The sequence below is a fragment of the Mirounga angustirostris genome, unplaced genomic scaffold (genome assembly GCF_029215605.1).
Source record: "Mirounga angustirostris isolate CCGP_5_RB_7025 unplaced genomic scaffold, mMirAng1.0.hap1 SCAF_11, whole genome shotgun sequence".
NCBI classification, from domain to species: Eukaryota; Metazoa; Chordata; class Mammalia; order Carnivora; family Phocidae; genus Mirounga; species Mirounga angustirostris.
This window is the reverse complement of record NW_026991719.1, coordinates 97,757,409-97,775,311: the sequence shown is the minus strand read 5'-3', so window position 1 is coordinate 97,775,311 and position 17,903 is coordinate 97,757,409. Positions and strand designations below refer to the sequence as shown.

At 43.0% G+C, this 17,903-nt stretch overlaps 2 protein-coding genes across 4 annotated transcripts in view; one reads left to right on the top strand and one right to left on the bottom strand.

The window, feature by feature from the left end:
- Nucleotides 1–4,963, top strand: part of TMEM255A (transmembrane protein 255A) — a 48,516-nt gene extending 43,553 nt beyond the window's left edge. Inside the window, exon 10 of the mRNA XM_045881906.3 lies at nucleotides 2,558–4,963. Coding sequence (XP_045737862.1) covers nucleotides 2,558–2,716 — 159 coding nt within the window. The 3' untranslated portion in view covers nucleotides 2,717–4,963. The remainder of the gene's footprint in view (nucleotides 1–2,557) is intronic.
- Nucleotides 4,964–5,830: 867 nt separating this feature from the next.
- ZBTB33 (zinc finger and BTB domain containing 33) lies at nucleotides 5,831–13,510 on the bottom strand. 3 transcript variants are annotated; one of them, XM_045881882.3, is made up of 3 exons: nucleotides 13,265–13,510; nucleotides 11,535–11,598; nucleotides 5,831–10,834 (listed from the first exon to the last, which is right to left on the bottom strand). In XM_045881882.3, exon 3 carries the CDS (start codon nucleotides 10,830–10,832, stop codon nucleotides 8,814–8,816), a length of 2,019 nt encoding a protein of 672 aa, XP_045737838.1. In that variant the 5' UTR covers nucleotides 10,833–10,834; nucleotides 11,535–11,598; nucleotides 13,265–13,510; the 3' UTR covers nucleotides 5,831–8,813. The 3 variants fall into 3 exon arrangements, with proteins under 3 accessions (XP_045737838.1, XP_064430594.1, XP_045737844.1); XM_064574524.1 differs by lacking the exon at nucleotides 13,265–13,510 and adding an exon at nucleotides 13,031–13,235; XM_045881888.3 differs by lacking the exon at nucleotides 11,535–11,598.
- Nucleotides 13,511–17,903: the final 4,393 nt, after the last annotated feature.

Genomic DNA, 17,903 nt, shown 5'->3' with positions numbered 1-17,903 from the left:
GTGTGTGGACTACAGCCAGTTAGCTCCCTAGCTCTGCCAGGAGCCCTTCAATTTTATCCTTAAGGCTCCCAGCGTCCTCAAAGGGAAGTGAGAAACATCCCAGCCCCAGCCACTTGAATACTTCCCGAACATGAAAGCAATAAGTGAGAACCAAAGGCCGTTGTGTCACCACCCCCCCTTTTACTATCAAAGTGTACAACTGCCCCCCCGCAGCAGCTGCTGCCCACAGAAGCCTCTCGTAGCACCTCTCCGGACAGAACTGCCTTTCGCTGCGCTGTCGGAAACTTGGCCTCCTGTCCGGGGCTGGGAGCACCTAAGATCGGCCGCCTGGTTCTCACCCTCCCATGGCGGCATTCAGAAGGGCCAAGCACCGCGTCCCCGTCCCCCGGAGACTCTTGTCCCCACTGGGCTGAGAGGACAGTGTTCTTCGTTGAGGAAAGCAGCAGGAGAGGAGGGAGAGGGGAGGGAAGCCTGCAGTGCAGAATGGAAAACCAGGAAGTCTTCCTGGAGGCGGGAGACAAGTTGGGATTTTAGCAAGGAATCCTGCTTGTCTCAAGTCCACGGACTCAAGTTTTGTCTTTAGAGGCTCTGCAGGTTCTAGGACCCTGTCATTCCTTCCCTCAGGGCAGAAATAATGGATGGGGCGGGGGAGGGGGAGGGAGTGATGGTGGCCCCAGCATGATGTGGACAGATATTTCCGTGTCTCGCGCAAGACCTAGAAACCTGGACAGCCCTTTCTAAGGCGTGCAGGGGTGAGGACTGGCGATTAGGAGACTCAGCCAGGTGGGCTCAGGCTCCAGAAATCCCATGTCAAGGCTGCCTTTCGATTGCCCCAGGCCTTTAAAAATGACATGATCGACTCAGACTCTGGCCAGCCACACAAAGTAAAGGCATGACCTCCCCCAAACAGCACTTGAACTCTTGAGAAATTTTGGGGTAAGTGGGTCTTGTTTTTCTTTTAAAAGCCATAGCTTTTATTTATTTATTTGAGAGAGAGTGGGGGAGGGGAGCAGAGGGAGAGGGATAAGCAGACACCCCGCTGAGCAGGGAGCCCAACCGTGGGCTGGATCCCCATGACTCCCGAGATCATGAGATCATGACCTGAGCCAAAACCAAGAGTCAACGCTTAACCGACTGAGCCACTCAGACGCCCCTTTTTGTTTGTTTTTTTAATATACCAGTTCCTCCTAGAGCTAAGACACACCAGAAAATTGCAGTTCTCCAGCCCCGTTCATTGGCTTATTATGTTCACCCTTCCGGAGAGCCTAAAACTGGCCCGTGGCCTCCTGCTATCCGGGTAGCCCCCTCCAGTCTTCAGGCCTCAGCCATTCTGCCCCGCTGGAGCAAGGCAGCGGTACCCACAAGATGGGGCGGCATTCTTTGAAACTCGATTTTACTTTTAAAAAACATGCCCAATTGGGGCCCCTGGGTGGTTCAGTCGGTTAAGCATCTGCCCTCGCCCAGGTCATGATCCCGGGGTCCTGGGATCAAGCCCTGCGTCGGGCTCTCTGCTCAGCGGGGAGTCTGCTTCTGTCTCTCAAATAAGTAAATAAAATCTTAAAAAAAAAAAACCGTGCCAAGTTCATCTCATATACTCCTGAGGTTAGGGTCACTCATTCAACATTTATTGAGCACCTACTACTTGCCAAGCACTGTTCTGAGCTCTGCGGGATATAGCAATGAACCAAACAAAAACAGGCCAACTCTCCTTGAGCAGGAAAATCATCAGAGTCAAGGGTATACATGAGCCAGAGAGGAAGCAGCAGCAATGGCTCCTGACGTGTCAATTCACTGTTTTTACAAAAGAAAAAAAAAATCTGTATCCTCTCTCTTCCCGAAGACTACCAAAGTTGGACAATACAAAGTCAAATTGCATCTTGTGTCTCTGCAACCTGACAGATTGTTCCTTGTTCTTACCATTGGTATTCTCACCTCCACGCCTGTGTTCCTCTCTGCCCTCCAACCTACCCTGCACTTGGGGCTGGTGGGCCACGGTTAAGATGAGATAGAAATTGTCAGACTCGGAAGAACCCAGATCCAAGAAAGCCCACTTAGGCTCTCTGACCTTAGTTTTGTGTTTTGGTCTGTGAGATGGGCTCTGTGACATATTCTGGTAGCAAAGACTTTCCCAGGTATTACTGGCTTAACCTCAGAAGTTCTTATGGCCCAAAGTCCTTTTCTGAAGACTAGCTGGGATGCTGTTGCCATAGTTCGAGGGAGAGGTATTGAAGGCTTGGGCTGTAAACGTGGACAAGGGAGTGGTGGACTGAAGAGGCAACACAGAAGTAGGAGCAACAAGAATGGATGACTGGATGCAGGGCTCAAAGGGCCAGGGAGGAGGACCCCATGCTATCTGCAGGGAGCTGTGCAGCCTGAGGGACCGGGAGAGTGGGACCAACCCACGGGCTCATTGCCCCTCATTAACTTTGTGAGGCTTAGGAGCCCTCTGTTTTTCCAAACAGAAGCAAACTTGGTCCACATTCACTTTTTAAGTAACAATGGCCTGTGGAGGAATCGCAACCCGGCTGCCTAAACTGGTTTTGTTTTTATTACACAGCATTCCAGTGTCTTTCCATCCTCCCCTCCCTCTGGACTTTCTGATGAGCCCCAGTCCGCCTCACCTTCGCCCAGCTACATGTGGTCCTCGAGCGCACCGCCCCGCTACTCTCCTCCCTACTACCCGCCTTTTGAAAAACCACCACCTTACAGCCCCTAAAGAGGAATGCCTGCTGGCTATTGAGATTATTGTGGCTTTCGTATTTCTGCTTTAGTGGAAGTGTGTAGGGTACAAAATTTAAAGTGCGATTCTTATGCATAAAGTTTTGCGAAGGCCTGCCAAGCTAGGGAAAGATAGGGATGAAGCTTATTCATTTATCAGTGCAGAGCAGGGGTGGCTAGGCTGAACCCAGCGCTTCCAAAAAGGGCAGCGTGCACTCTCTAAGCAAGGCTGGGGAGCCATCCCGGCAAGAAGCTTGTCCCGTATGCACCTGCGTTTCCCTGTGGCTCCACCTCTGTCCTCAGCGGTGCCTGCCACCTGTTTCACTTTGTGGAAATGCAGTGTCGTCCTCAGACCCTTGGCAGACCGCCGCCCTAGCACCTTGGGTGAAGCACCTGGCTTGTCTATAGGCCCTATCTTTCCCTACCACTAAAGTCAGTCCCTAAGGAAAATTTCCCAGATGGAGCTACCCACTGGTTCCAATGCAGAGAGTTCTGGCTAAGATTTTGTTTGCTTGTGTCCGGATGTCGAAAAACGCTGCCCGTACCTTGTACTCCTTTCTTCTCTGTGAGTATTGTAAAAATGGCTGTCGTGATCATTCAGCTCGGCTTTCGTTATCAGTACCTCCCAAAGGGAAAAGTGCAATATTCCCTCGAGTAGTGGGGAACAGGATCGATTGTTTAGGATGCACTGAAATACAAAGAGCAACTTGTGAGGTGTTTTGAGTTGATCTCAGTTACACACCCGATAACTTAGGAGACCGTGGTTCTACTGCATGGTGCAGTATTACAAAAGATATTGGCTATGGGAGATCTTACGGTTAAAATTCAGAGTTAAAAACGCTAGGTTAGGTTCTTGGGTGGTGATGATGAGTTGTTACTAATCTTTGTGACTATTTAATCTTCAGATATTGTGCTTCAATCCCAGCAAACCGCACGTATCCTGCACCCCACCCCAAAAGAATCATCCGTATTCTAATGCCACTGCTCCTATTGGTCCTTTTTTCTGTTGAGACCAATCATGACAGTGTTCAAGATTATGAAAGTGTTACAATGCCGCTTTAAGTCTGCAAAACCTCAAAAGTAGCCAACTTGACAAATTCTTAGGTGTTACCGTAAATTTCAAATCCATCTAGCACATTTGTGGTAGGTGTTTGTACGGTTCTTTTAATTATGCATAGCTTTAAACCATCCACCTGACGAATTTAACACTTTGGCACCCATGCCTTCACTTCAGAACCAACACTTTCACTGCGATCTTATGTTAACCTGAGAACTGGAGTGATTTAAAGGAAGACGGATAATCCTACACTTGTATGACGTAAAAATACAGGGGCTACAGGAGGGTACCTAATTAGATAGTTCTGCAAACACAAAACGCATACGGGAAAATTTTCCGGCCAATTTCGCTACCTCCCAACTTGATGGATTAGAGGTAGCAGGCAAATGCTGGTGCTCCCATCTACCTTGTAGACACCCAGCCATCAAGAATTATCAAGGCACAACAAGTGCACTCATTGTTCACAGTTAAGTGTTTGCAAAGCATTCGGTTTAACTTCCGGCATCGTGAATGATGTCTCATCGAGTTCAAATCGGGAACACTAGAATCCTTTTGCGTTATATAAAATTACTATTATTTTCTACAGTTCTGAGCATATTAAATTCTATTGGATTTCAAAAAGGGACTAATAACCAATTGACTTACTATACAAATACCAACTTGTAATACTCAATGAAATTTTTTGCCATTTACACTGTACCTTTTGCTTTAGTGAACGTGTATGAGTATTTAATTTTTTTAAGAGGCACCATTACACAGTATATCCTACATTTATCACATTTCTTAAAGTGTTAAGACTCTGACTCATTTCTATGTATTTTTCTTACTTTACAAAATAACTTGAAACAGAATAGATTTTGTAACACTTAATTTGAGCAGCTTCTTTTTTTATTACACTGAATTATATAAAGTGCATGTTACCTTAGAAAAATTAATATTCGCTGCTTTACTCTTTTGCAAAACATTTGCTGTAATGAAGGAATTTGTACTTCCAATATGCACCTTGACTGCATTTTGTAATATTTACTGCTTTATTCCTAATTCTGCTTTAAAGTATTGAACTGGGCATGAAACATTAAAATATTAATCCAGAACCTGTATAAACTGGATGTTGCTTAAAATCTGTATCACTGCCATGTTGGAAACCCAGACTGCTTTTGTGATGTTTCAAATTAATAAAACTATCCTCCTCCTTATCCACTTACACGTGTCTTCATGGAACCTACAAAAGCATCACAAACACTCCAAAGCAACTGACAACAGCCCGCTCACTTTTGACTATTATGGTTCAAGGTGCAATGGGGATGCAATGAACCAACATATAAAACCTGTTAGAAGGTAGAAGAGGGACAGTAAAGTATCCTCCAGACTGAGAAGGCATTTTGAGACCAAACAATGAAGCAAGCGAAGCGAGCCACGCCATACCGCTGACAGAGTTTTACTCAGGATAACTTACTGATGGGGGGGGGGGGGCAGAATGGAGCAGACCACCACAATCCAGGCACTACACAGCTATACTCCACAAAGGCTGGACCTTAATCCACAGATTTTATACAGCATTGTGGGGAGGTCAAAGTGTAGCTATCTAAAGTGGTGCCATCTGTGTGCCAGAGGGGAGGGGAAGAAATTGTTAGCTCTCCTAGTTGTTTAAACAACCTTAGGAAAGATCAAAACAAGCCTTCCCGCATTCCGGTCATACGTTAACCTCCAAGGGGCCTGGAACATGTAGCCCCAAGGCAGGTCACTGCACAGACATGAACAAGATGGAGAGCCAAAGATGTAGTCAGTATGGTCAGCACCGCTACAGACCTAGTAGAAAATTTTGTTATGCTGTCATCAGAAGTACCCCCAGTCTCCTACTACAAAAACTGAAAAACAACAGAATAGTAAAGTCTATGTAATTTCTTTTCTTTTTTTTAAGTGAGCTCTACTGCCAATGTGGGGCCTGAACTCACGACCCCTCCTCCCCTCGCATGCTCCACCAACTGAGCCAGCCAGGCCCTCCAAGTCTGTATCATTTCTGAAAGATAATCTTGTAAAAAATACACTCGAAAATCAGAATTATAACATTTTATTTTTGCCATAAGAAGCTCTACGAACTAATACCAGGTAATGGTTAATGAAAAGTAGAACTTAAAGTCATATGATAGGAAAGATTGTACAAGTATGAACATTACAGTACTGGGTGGAAATGAACAAGGTTTCGTATGATTGACAGAGGTGAGGAAGCCAGGGCTGTTGAATTAACATTTAATCCTTTAGATTAGGCATGCCTTGACAATACAAAATACCTTGACCATTTTTAACCATTTATCTTTTTGGTACAATGGAAAGAAGAAAACATCAATTCCTCATAGTAGTTGCATGTGGGGGATCAGTACCACTGAGATGATAATGATCATCTAAAAATATATTTTAAAGTAAATCTTGCAAGATTGCTATGGCATTTTAAAATCTTTGCTTAGTTTGGGCATTTTCATTTTCTGTCCTCTCTTTCAACAAATTGCTATTTCAAACAGTTCCTATCCAGAAGGTTTACAGGTAATTTAGCACAGGAGCAAATCTGCAGCCAACTTGAAAGAAAAAAGAAGGAATTTAGTAGCCAGAAAGCTAGGTATGAAATAGGAAAACACCATGGTAAGTTTTAAACAGAATCTTGCTACAGATTTCCAACCCAATAAACACTGGGAGTGAATGGTTTCAGCCCCAAAGGAGTAGTTCACACAAATTCTGAACTTTGGATATAGAAACTTCTGAAAAAACTGAAGACCTTGACATACATGCAAGGAAGAGTCTTCTGGCAAAAATACAAGTTAACTTTCCAGTTTTCCTTCTCCCAAAAAAACTCTAGAAGACACCTTCATTAGGCACAGGGTTTAAATTTTATACTCAGAATTGACACAGAGCACAGCAGCAGCAAATAATTACGTCCATATTACTCAGAATGGATAGTTTTCCCTTACAGACTCAATTCCTGGTTTGTCATAATAGCCTTGTTAGGCACTCTCAACTTTTATTATGATCAACTAATTTTCCTAGCAGTTAACTTTGAAAGGTCTGGAAGCTCTGCTGGCCATCAGTATCATTCACACTTGCAGAAGTAATTATGTCTAACTGGTGAAACAGCATTAATGAAACTCAAATTTCCACTGAAAATATTTCTGAGTGCACCTTATAGTCAAAGAGTAATGTTGTCAATATCTGCACAGAACGGAGGCAGATATTGTGATTCCAGAGATCAGAGTCTTAAGTTCTAAGGTTAATTTAAACTTCTCCAAGGATTAGTTCACAAAATGGTTTGAACGTCTAGACTCACAGAACAGAAAACAGACAGATGCACATCATTCTAGCCCTCGGTAAGCAAAGGATTATAATATTTTTCTTCTTTCTTGTATTATTGCAAATAGTGAAGCCTGATACCCTCCACTACCAACTGAAACACTGAAACCATTATCTTCAAATCTAGCTTACCATCAGAAGAATGATGTATACATGAAAAATTATGATTAAAGCTTTAAGTTCAAAGTCAAGAAATAGACTGTTTTTAAAAATACATAGTTAAGAGAAAGAAAATATCTATGTTAAGAAATATTTAAGCAAGGTTACAAAGGACTAATGACTATGCACAACAATCTTTTTCAGTATCTATTAATTTTTTTCCTTTGCAAAAAGTAATTTACAGAAGTTCAACACGTTAATCCTGTTATAAAGGCTAGGCTATATATTTGTTCCAACCTGCTTCCTTTTAGTACTAGCACTTCAATGAGTTTTGACTTTATTTTCTAAGTGTTTTAAATATGTGTCACTTGAAAAGGAAGAAAGGTACACGTATTGTTCTCAAGATAAACGGGAATCAACAAGCCTATATAACATTCCATATATAGTTTCTGATTGCTATAATATTGCAGCACTTTGCAGATGGAATGGAACTTACTTTAGAAGGGGTAAAAACCTAAAAGGTCTTGTGAAAGGAAAACACTAGATCATGGATTCAACTATTTCAAATGAAAACTTTCTATTAGAAATTCTAAGTAATATGAACATTTAAAAATATATACCAGTAGCCTCCTGCCTAAAATATGTAGGAGTCTCATTTATGGAATCTATCATTTATAAAGATTTATACATAATGAAAGATTTATTTGGTGGCTTTCGGATTCAAACTTTGAAATTTCTCAAGGGAACATTTTTAACCATATGAACAAAAAAGGAACTCTCCATTCACTTCCACTCTCTATCATGTAAGAACAAAGACTTCAAAACAAACGCAACAGAACTTTTCCTCTCCTCCTGTCTGCAATACAGAGATTTGTTTTCCATTAACATTTTTGCCCACAGAGACCACAACTGCAAAGGTATATATACAGTAGTCCAGCCACCAAAAGTCTTTTCCAGACGATGGCAATAAAAGCAAAACTCAATTCTAATTAGCTAAAACTCTTTCTTCAGATGAGACACTTGTCTGCACGGCCATTTTCATGGCAGGAGGGAGGCAGGAGGTTGCTATCCATTTGGACTAGCGGAATACACAACCAAGCAGAGACTTATTCTGAGAATTTCCAGAACAACTTTAGAAGTTCTTGTTTACTTTTTATGCCACATCCAAAACACAACACACATTTATAGTCTCAATATTAAGATAACTGAGAATTCAGCAGTAAAGTGCTAACATGGAAGGGGAAAGTTGTAAGATAAACTAGGGTATGCTAATAACTCCAGTTATTTTCAAAGAACATTCAGACAGCTTCAAATTCTATTCAGGAAACTCTCTCTCCAAGCTTTTTTTCTTCTTGCCTCTTTAAAACGAGCTGAAAGCTAACTATATAAACAGATACTCGGTAGGGGGGGGGGACTTCTCACTCTCTACTCAAAACTTTCAGAATAATTTGCTTCTAAAAATTATCAACAAATAATCCAACTAGACTGCCTTCAGATGACGTGGCAGATGAAATGAACTCGTTTTCACCTTAATTTGTTTTACAGGCCTTTTGAAACCCCTGCCCCTGAATGCAAACCAAACTTTCTGAGATTTCAAAGTTCAATAAGATTCTGGTATTATAAATTCAAACTCAGTACTGCCATCTGTTACATTCTGTTTAAAAATTGAATCATTTTCCTGCTGAATAAAAATATCTTCCCAGGTCATTGGCTTGTTCTGAGGAGTAGATGCAGTCCCTACTGCAGGGTCTTTCCCAGCATCAACCTTATACCCAATAGCATCATCCTTCATTACAGGCATAGCGCCTGACCTATCAGAAAGATATGCATATTGTCTGATCTGTAAGGACCTGCATGGATGTAAACGATAAAGCTTTGAGTCTCCAGAAGGATCTTGACTATGAACTGATTTTATGTGTGAAGACATAAACTGATAGTTGATGAAGGATTTGCCACAGGCCAAACACTGGTACCTTCGCTCCCCTGTGTGATGAATTTCGTGTTTTGTGCGATATTCTGCAAGAGGAAATACCTTCTCACAGTAACGGCAAGGGTACTTCTTCTCCCAAGAATGAATGTTAAAATGTCTCCGCAAGCTTGTCAGACAGACATATGACCTTTTGCACACAATACAGATATAATAGACCCTCCCATCTACTATTAACTCATAGTGATCATCATGTTTTACTTTCATACGTTTGTTGGGCGTCTCACCGCTAGATGTTTTTGGTATCTCATTCTCAAGTCTGGCCTCCCCTTCGTCAGGGTCATCTTTGACGGGGATCACTATGTCATAAGTATCTTCACCAATATTTGCATAAACCTTGCAACCCGTTGACAAGCCTTCAATCTCAGTAGCTGTATCTAAAGTAATGATCTTCTGACCCTCCATTAGATGTTTTGATCCTAAACCTGCATCATTAGTGTTTCTAGTAATTATATCTGAAATTTTTAAAGAATTGGAAAGTGGCTCTTGCAGAAGTGTAGGTATCTGCATCTTCTGTACCAACGATCCATCAAAAGTGGCACTTGGGGGGACATCAGCCTGGGGGACCAAAGATGTATTACTGACCGCCGAATCTGGGCTGGAGCTAATAGTGTCATCGTCATCATCTATAATCTCCTCCTCCTCCTCTTCATTGGCCTTGTTTCCTGTTATAACAGCACTGTTTGGTGTCTGCTGATTCTGCACAAGCAAATTGATTGAAGGAGACATATGATTTGGAAGTGAAGAAGTGACATTTGGTGGTGTAGTAAGTGGTGTCTGATTTAGCAAAATAATGTTGGGAGTCAAATGTGTCGGGGCTGAAGATACCAGCAATTTTTCACTTCCTTGCGTCTGGCTCAGAGTTGCCTGATTCACAGAAGTAGGAAGTTTCTGAGTAGGTGTGAGATTTGGTAAAGGGGGAGAGTTATTACTAGCACAAGGTGCAACATCTGAAACGGCAACGGCACCTGGGTTAGGCTGGACCTGAGCCACTGCATTGGTACTCGGCAAAGTCTCCTTTGCAGGCAGAATCTCAGAGCAGAAAATGACGTCATCGTCATCATCATCTGAATCGGTAACAATGATCTTTTTTGTCTCGTAATCTTCAGCAGATAAGGAAAAAGACTCTGTTATAATAGGCATTATAGTGGCCCCGTTATCTTGGGCTTCATCTTTTGATTTTTGTATTTCAAGGTTCTTGTCACTAGAACCAGGAGGTAAGGTTTCGGCATTACCGTCCTGAGATGTACCTGAGATGCTTTTAACCTGTGACAATGGGACACCAAGCTCTGCTATAAATTTAACCCCTAACAGCTGCCCTGATTTAATCAACTCATCAAGTAAATCCGATCTAACACGAACAATTTTAGAACTATAGATATAATTGAGAATTTCGGCAAAGATCTCTGCTCTTATAAAGCTCAGTTCAACAACTTGCCCAGCAACTGAGAAGAGCTGATGGAAATAAGTACTAGAAGCTGAAAGAATATTCCTGTGGGCCCGGAATTTTCGGTCTTCCACGATAACGGTAACGTCACAGAAGAGTCCATGGCCACGTTGCTCATTCAAGGAGTTCAGCAGACTGCCAGAATATTGAATGTCTGTAGCAGAAATCAGTTTTCTACTCTCCATGCCTGTAAGAGAAAGGGAGGAGGAAGGGGTGGGAGAAGATTAGAAAAGAAAAACAAGAAGTACTTTTATCATTCAGAATGTAAGTTGCAGCATCACTAAACAGTGTATTCAAGTTTTAACTGAAGTTTGGCATAACTTTTTGGCTTGTATATAAATTGTTCATACAGGCTGGCTTTTGGACCATGCATCAAATCTCATGACTTCCCCCTGAGAAGAGACAAGCGAGTTTTTAATTGATCTACAGATCTGAACGGTAATCTCTTCCTCTGAATCTCGGATACATGCGTCACCACTAAGCAATTTTTTAAGATTAGAATTAATTTTCTTAGTTCCACTTTTAGGTTCTGTCCTCAAGAAGACTTAAGAGTTCATTTTTAATGGTCTTAAAACTTTAAGAAAAAGTCTTCATCGTGAACACACAGAAGTTATTTCACCTGTAAATGAATGATTTAAGTGTCAGAAAAGCTTGCTGTGTGCAATATCCATTCTATACTCTTCCTAAAACTTAACTTTAAGAACACATTCAAAAGCTACTCCCTACAGCCAATGACCGAGTAAGTGTTTATAAACGCTGACAGGTTATTACCTCTAGACTGCCCGTCAGTTTTCTGTTATTTAAATTGGGGTGCCTCACCTAGATAAACTATGAAACACCTTTTTTACCCTCTCCCCTTTCATCATCTCCTTGCCCCTTCCCCTCACCTCTCTACTCTTACAATCTCCAGAGGTGAAATGTTAGAGTGCCAAGCGAAGTCAACAGATGGTACTGTGAAAAAAATAAGACAAAGGAAAGGTCACCATTTCTTAATGCTTATTTGCATGAAAACATGAAACATTTCAATTTGTTGGTAAAGAATTATGCGCACTGGTATGAGAACTTTTTTTTATACCAGATGTGTTAGTGAAAATGAAAACATAAACTTACTGGAACAGAGCAGGCGGTTACTCTAGAAAAAGGGAGGGGGAGGTCAGTAAAGAGCAATGCTGTGTACCACTCCCAAAACATTCTTTTTTTGCCCGTCACAGAATACATTAGCAGTAACAAGGGTGCCAAGTGGTTTAAAACATATACACATATTAAATCTATATTTAATTTTTATATATTTAACTTTTATAGATTATATATATATATAAACAACTGGCTGATAAGTACTTTAGGTAGAGAAACACTTTTCTTGCTAATATTCTTTCCCTTTAAAGTTACCAAAATAGTAGCACTGTCGTCACAGTGCTTAAGTTATATACACGTGGAAGGCGGGGCGTCTCAAGCATCTTCGAAATTTTCAAAACTGCAGCTTAAAAACAAAAAGTAGGCAAAAAGTCTAGAAATGAGGATTTGAAATAAGGCGTTGCTCGTTTAACAGTACCAAGGAATTCCAGGTTACCATAAAGGCACTCATCAGAAAGGGTGACCTTTGGACAGCGAGCCAGCCACCAGGGCTTCCGAAATACGGGGATTTCGACAGAAGTCGCTTTTAAGTAGGTAGATAGGTTTTCCGAATACAATTCTTGTCGTTTGCAAACGGGTCCTGGGAAGGGGGCAATGCATCAAACGTACGTGTCCAGGTGACACTGGGAATTGGTTTCATTTTGTTTAGATCTGCTCCCGCTTTTCCCCGTCAGGGTGGGCCCAGGAACGGCACAAATCGCTCTGAACCCACCCCGAGATCGGCGACCTGCCTCCGGAAAAGCCATTCCGCATCACTGGGAGACAAACCCTTGACTGAGGGCATGTGAAGGTGTAAAAGAGAGAAACGCCATCCGCGAGCGAGTAAAGCCAACCGACACGCGGCTCCCTGCGGCAGCTGAACCCCATCTTCCTTACTCCACCCCCTCTTCCCCATTTGCACCCAGCCGGCTGCAACCGAGGGTTTTTTTCACCCCAATTCACGCGAAAAGGCAGCTTCCTGCAAATCCTGATGGAGGTACGAACGGCACCGCCAGGGCGGGGGTCCGCCGGCGAGCCGGGGAAAGTAGAAGGTGGCGAACGGGAGGGTGGGGTGTTGGGAGGGGATGAGGCCAAGCAGGCGGCATTGTTATGCCCTGGGAAGGGGACGGAAGGGGAGGATGGGCCGGGCAGAAAAGCTCTAAATCAAAGTCGGGGCTAGGAGGAGAAAAGGAGGCACAAAAAGGCAGGCGGAGGGCGAGGAAAAAGCCAAGTGGGTCCCCGTGGTGGGCTCCCCACGCGCCGGGCCTACCCCGGGCACCGGCAGCCCCTCGGCCCCTGACGGCGGAGGGGACCGCGCCGCGGCCCTCCGGGTTCGTCCCCTCCTTCGCTCCCGGGCCCACACAAAGAAAGGGCCGGAGGAGCGGAGCCTCCGACTCCGCCGCTTCCTGGTTCAAGTGAGGAGAATGCAAACGCAGGCGCGGCCCAGCGACGGAGGCAGCGGGCGCGCTCCCTCACCCCTCCCGGCACCGGGCCGGGTCCTCACCTGCTTCCCGGCGCCGCCGCTTCTCCTTGTCTGGCCGCGCGGACGGGTGGGAGCCCTCCAACAACCAGAAGCCGGACTCCGCGGCGACTCGGCTCCTTCTTTAAACGTCGCTCCAGTCTTGGTCGACGTCGACGCGGCTGCCGCCACCGCTGCTACAGCTGCCCCACGCCACCGACAGAGGGCACAGCGCGGGGGCGCAGCGCCGAAGTCGAAGGCGCCCTCCTCCTCCGAGCGCAGCTCGGGTCTTTCCGGAAGGGCCCGAGCTCCAGGCGGCCCCGTTTCGGCGCCCGGCTCTGCCTTCGGCTCCTTCCGCAGGGGGCGGAGTGAGACTGGGAAGCTCTGGGAGCGTTCGGCCCTTTCCGGAGGGCGAAAGGGTGGGAAAAAGGGAAGGGAAAGATGGGGTAATGCAGGCAGCCGCGGGCGGTTGGGATCCTAAATTCGGCGCAAGCGCTTGGGGCGTGAAAACTTTTCGAGACCGTACGAGTTTCACTTTTTGCAAGTTGGAAACTGTTCGATTCGCCCGTTTCTTAGACGATAAACCACCTTGAAATAAAATCTGAATAAATATAATCGTAAGTCGAATTGATCGACTCAGGATGACTCAAGTTCTAGGATGACAAGTTAACAACGACATTACAATAACTATTTTTAAGAACTAAGTCTAGGGTTTGGACACTAGACCGTCTTCTAAGTTGAAGACTAAATAATGCAGGACTATCTTAATTCCTTCGCTTCGACTACCGTTTACTGACCACCTGTTTGAGCTATACCAAATCTAATTTAGGTGTGGTGGAATACAAAAATGAGTAAGCCAAGGTCTCTCCCTGTCCAAAGAGCTCGGTAGACGGTTACACAAACGTCGACAAAAGTATTTGTACAAGGTATAGAACACAGAGAAGGAAATAGCAAACTAAATGTTCCCATTTGAGCTGTATCATGAAAGAGGAATAAATTAACACTTGCATTGGTTTTTTTTTTTAAGATTTTACTCATTTACTTGAGAGACAGCGCGCGCGCGCGCGCGCGCTGATGGGGGGAGGGGCAGAGAGAGGGTAAAGCAGACCCCCCGCTGAGCAGGGACCACGCGGAGGGGCTGGATCCCAGGATCCGAGGATCTTGATCTGAGGATCTCGACCTGAGCCCCGGCCAAAGGTGCACGCTCAACCACTGAGCCACCCAGGTGCCCCTAAATTAATACTTGCATTGTTAATTTATAGTTTTTATTTACATAGCATTTCCTCCTCAGGGGGTTTTAGTGTCTGACACGCAGTCGGTGTTCAATAATCGTTTAATGAATGAATAAATGAATGAGTCGTGGTAATTTTTAAAAACCCTCTGGTAATACGCTTCTGACTGAGTACCATGATGAACGAAACAACAGAATGGGTGTTTGGAGAGCAAAATCTCTCCCTTTACACTGGTTATTGATCGTATCCAACTAAGGAGCCAAATACTGCTTTTTTCTTCAACAATTAAGGCCATTCACTACCTTCATTTTCTTTTTTAAAAAATACGTATAGGGTAATATTGCATCCATCCCCCCAAAACTTGAATTTGCATCTGTTTATCTTTCAGTCAGAATTCCTGTGCTTCCTTCCTACAAAAATCTTGCTGAAAATGTCCATCAGGATATTCCAGAATGAAAACAAATCTAACTATATCTAATTTTCTTCAGCATGAAATCAGACAAGAATGTCACCATCGATCCATCCCTAATCTATTCTACATTCTCCTCAATAAAGTAAAGCCACATAGAAAAATACCAAAGTGGTGTACTACAGTTGTATTTTCACATGCAAACAAGAAATCCACATGAAATTCCTTAGGCTCTTCAAGATTTTGTATTGTGAGAAAACAATGTGAGAATCACTGCATTATTGGGGTTTTTAAAATTTGGACTTAAAATGATGAGTTTCATTGTTTAATATAAAGACATTTCACAGGAAATAGGAGTACACTGTTATAAAGGAAACTAAAGCGGATGGTTAGTATTTTCCTGGAACTGAGCACTTAAACAAAATGAGTTAGCAGATTTAACAAAACTAGTTAGCAGATTAATGACCATTAATGACCATTTTCTTGAGTCATCCTCGCCCAAAATTTAGGAGCAAAAAAAAAAAAATGTTTTTAGGAACCAGGACAAAGTACTTCTTGAAAATTTAGGATCTATTTGCCTTTCAGTAGCTTAGTTGACTAAAACTAGAATGAGATGTATCTTTGAAATACAGATCACAGCGGCAGTAGCTGCACACCTGGTATCAAATATTTGTTGGTTACCTCTCAGTAAACTGCAAGACATGATATCATTTATTTTGCACCAGCATTACCAGCACCAAAGTGGCCAAGAGAATTGCCTTGCCTTTTCCTCTTTCCTGAAAGGGCTTTAAAAATGTGGAGCCCCAACTAAGGTATGATGAAAATCTGTTGGCTCAAAGCACAGGAAACCTTCTCTTCCCTTCTGGCCATGTCCCTCACCCCCCAGCCCAGCAAAAACTAAATTAAAATTTAAAATCTACCTATAACCAAAGGGGATTCAATGATCAGAAAAGGAATTTTCCTGCAGGAAAGCGGAGCAGACCCAGAAATTTGAGTGGCCTTAATGATTGCCTTTTGGACAAGATCATTGGAAGGTTTCGTTAATTTTCTGTTTCTTGACCAGTCATTTCACCTTTCACTTTCTTTTTATCTGCAGACTTAAGCCTACTTCAAATAACCCAGTAGATTTTAAAGGTATCAATCGTTTCACATTCTAGAAAGGTTTTTGATTGGCTGATAATGGAATCAGTTAGGTTTCATAACCACATTGTCAGTGTTTGCTTGCCTTGTTTGAACTTGATTATGAATTTCTTTTTTTCTTTTTTTCAATTTTTAAATTTTTTTAAAGATTTTATTTATTTATTTGACAGAGAGAGAGACAGCGAGAGAGGGAACACAAGTAGGGGGAGTGGGAGAAGGAGAAGCGGGCTCCCCGCTGAGCAGGGAGCCCGATGCGGGGCTCGATCCTAGGACCCTGGGACCACGACCTGAGCCGAAGGCAGACGCTTAACCGACTGAGCCACCCAGGCGCCCCTGATTATGAATTTCTTGAGGGCAGCAACTGTCCTCTCCTGTGTTAATATGCCAAGAATCTTGTGGGTGCTTAATATATATTCATTATCCATTGAATTCAATGGATGATGATAAAAGATTTAAAAAATGACGTTCATTCAGTCCCTGTATAATAGAGATAATAATACCTTGCCACAGAATTGTTTTGAGTTTCAGTTTCCAAACTATGACACGATGTTGACTGCTTCCATGTCCCTGCCAGGAACCCTGAGCTTGGAATAACCATTCCTTTCATATTCACAGTTTGTCTCTCCTATTGTTTGGCCAAGTGCCTGGTCTTCCAGAAAGATGCAATTCAAGCACTAACTTACTTGTGAAGCCTGACTTGATCCACTCAAAGGTGGATAAATATGACTACTTAATGTTGAATGAACGAGTGTCTGGTACCTAATAAGTGCTGAATATTCATTTGCTTGTTCATCTCTATCCCTTTTCTACTTAATCCTGACAATTTGCTCTTTAAGTGACTTGATACTGCTGCTTCTCTTTTTCTTCTTAAAACCTTCCAAAGTCAATTAGATAGGGATAGATAACCCTCCTAATGGGAAAGAGGGAGTGGACAATTGCTAACAATAATAGAAACTACCAAACAACAACAACAACAACCAGGTAGCTTATTTCAAATATGAAAAAAATTGAGGGAATATACTACCCATGAGTTCTTTGTGAAAGATTACTTGGCAATGTGAAATAAAATCAAATAAGAAATGAGTCAAAATAAAAAATTAAGAAAGGACATTTTGCAGTGAGCCAGTCTATTTAAATGGAGGACTAAGACCAAACAATGAATATGTGACAGAATGAAACTGTTATAAACCCTGACACAATAAAAACCCATTCGTTCATATGTTCATTAAATACATATCATTTAGGGGCGCCTGGGTGGCTCAGATGGTTAGGCGTCTGCCTTCGGCTCAGGTCATGATCCCAGGGTCCTGGGATGGAGCCCCACGTCTGGCTCCTGGCTCGGCGGGGAGCCTGCTTCTCCCTCTCCCACTCCCCCTGCTTGTGTTCCCTCTCTCGCTGTCTCTCTCTCTGTCAAAAAAGAAATTAAATCTTAAAAAAAAAGACAAAGTCCCAGTCTTCATGAAACTTAGATTCTAATGGGAGATACATACAATAAACATATGTGCATATATTATCTAAATGTATAATATCAGATAGTAATGAATGCTGTGGAGAAAAATAAACAGTGTAAAGGGATAGAGAATGATCAGGTGCCACTGTAAATAGCGTGGTTGGGGAAGACCTCTCTGAAAAGATGATGTATGAGCAAAGAACAGAATAAAGTAAGGGAAAGAGCTATGCAAATATCTGGGGAAGAACATTCTAGGCAGTGGAACATGTCAATGCCCTTCAACCAAAGATCACCAGGAACATGCCCATAGTTGACAAGTTGGGTTTATTATTCTTTGCAGGGAGGGAGAAAGCGCACCATAGGGAACTGTGGGGTGTTTCAGTAAGAGGACGTTAGAAAGAACCTATTGTAGTATTTGGGCGATTTAGGGGATGATCTAAGGAAATGGGAGTT

What these genes read in the sequence shown, in the direction of transcription:
- ZBTB33 (XM_045881882.3), bottom strand. Translation starts at nt 10,832, where the DNA reads ATGGAGAGTAGAAAACTGATTTCTGCTACAGACATTCAATATTCTGGC.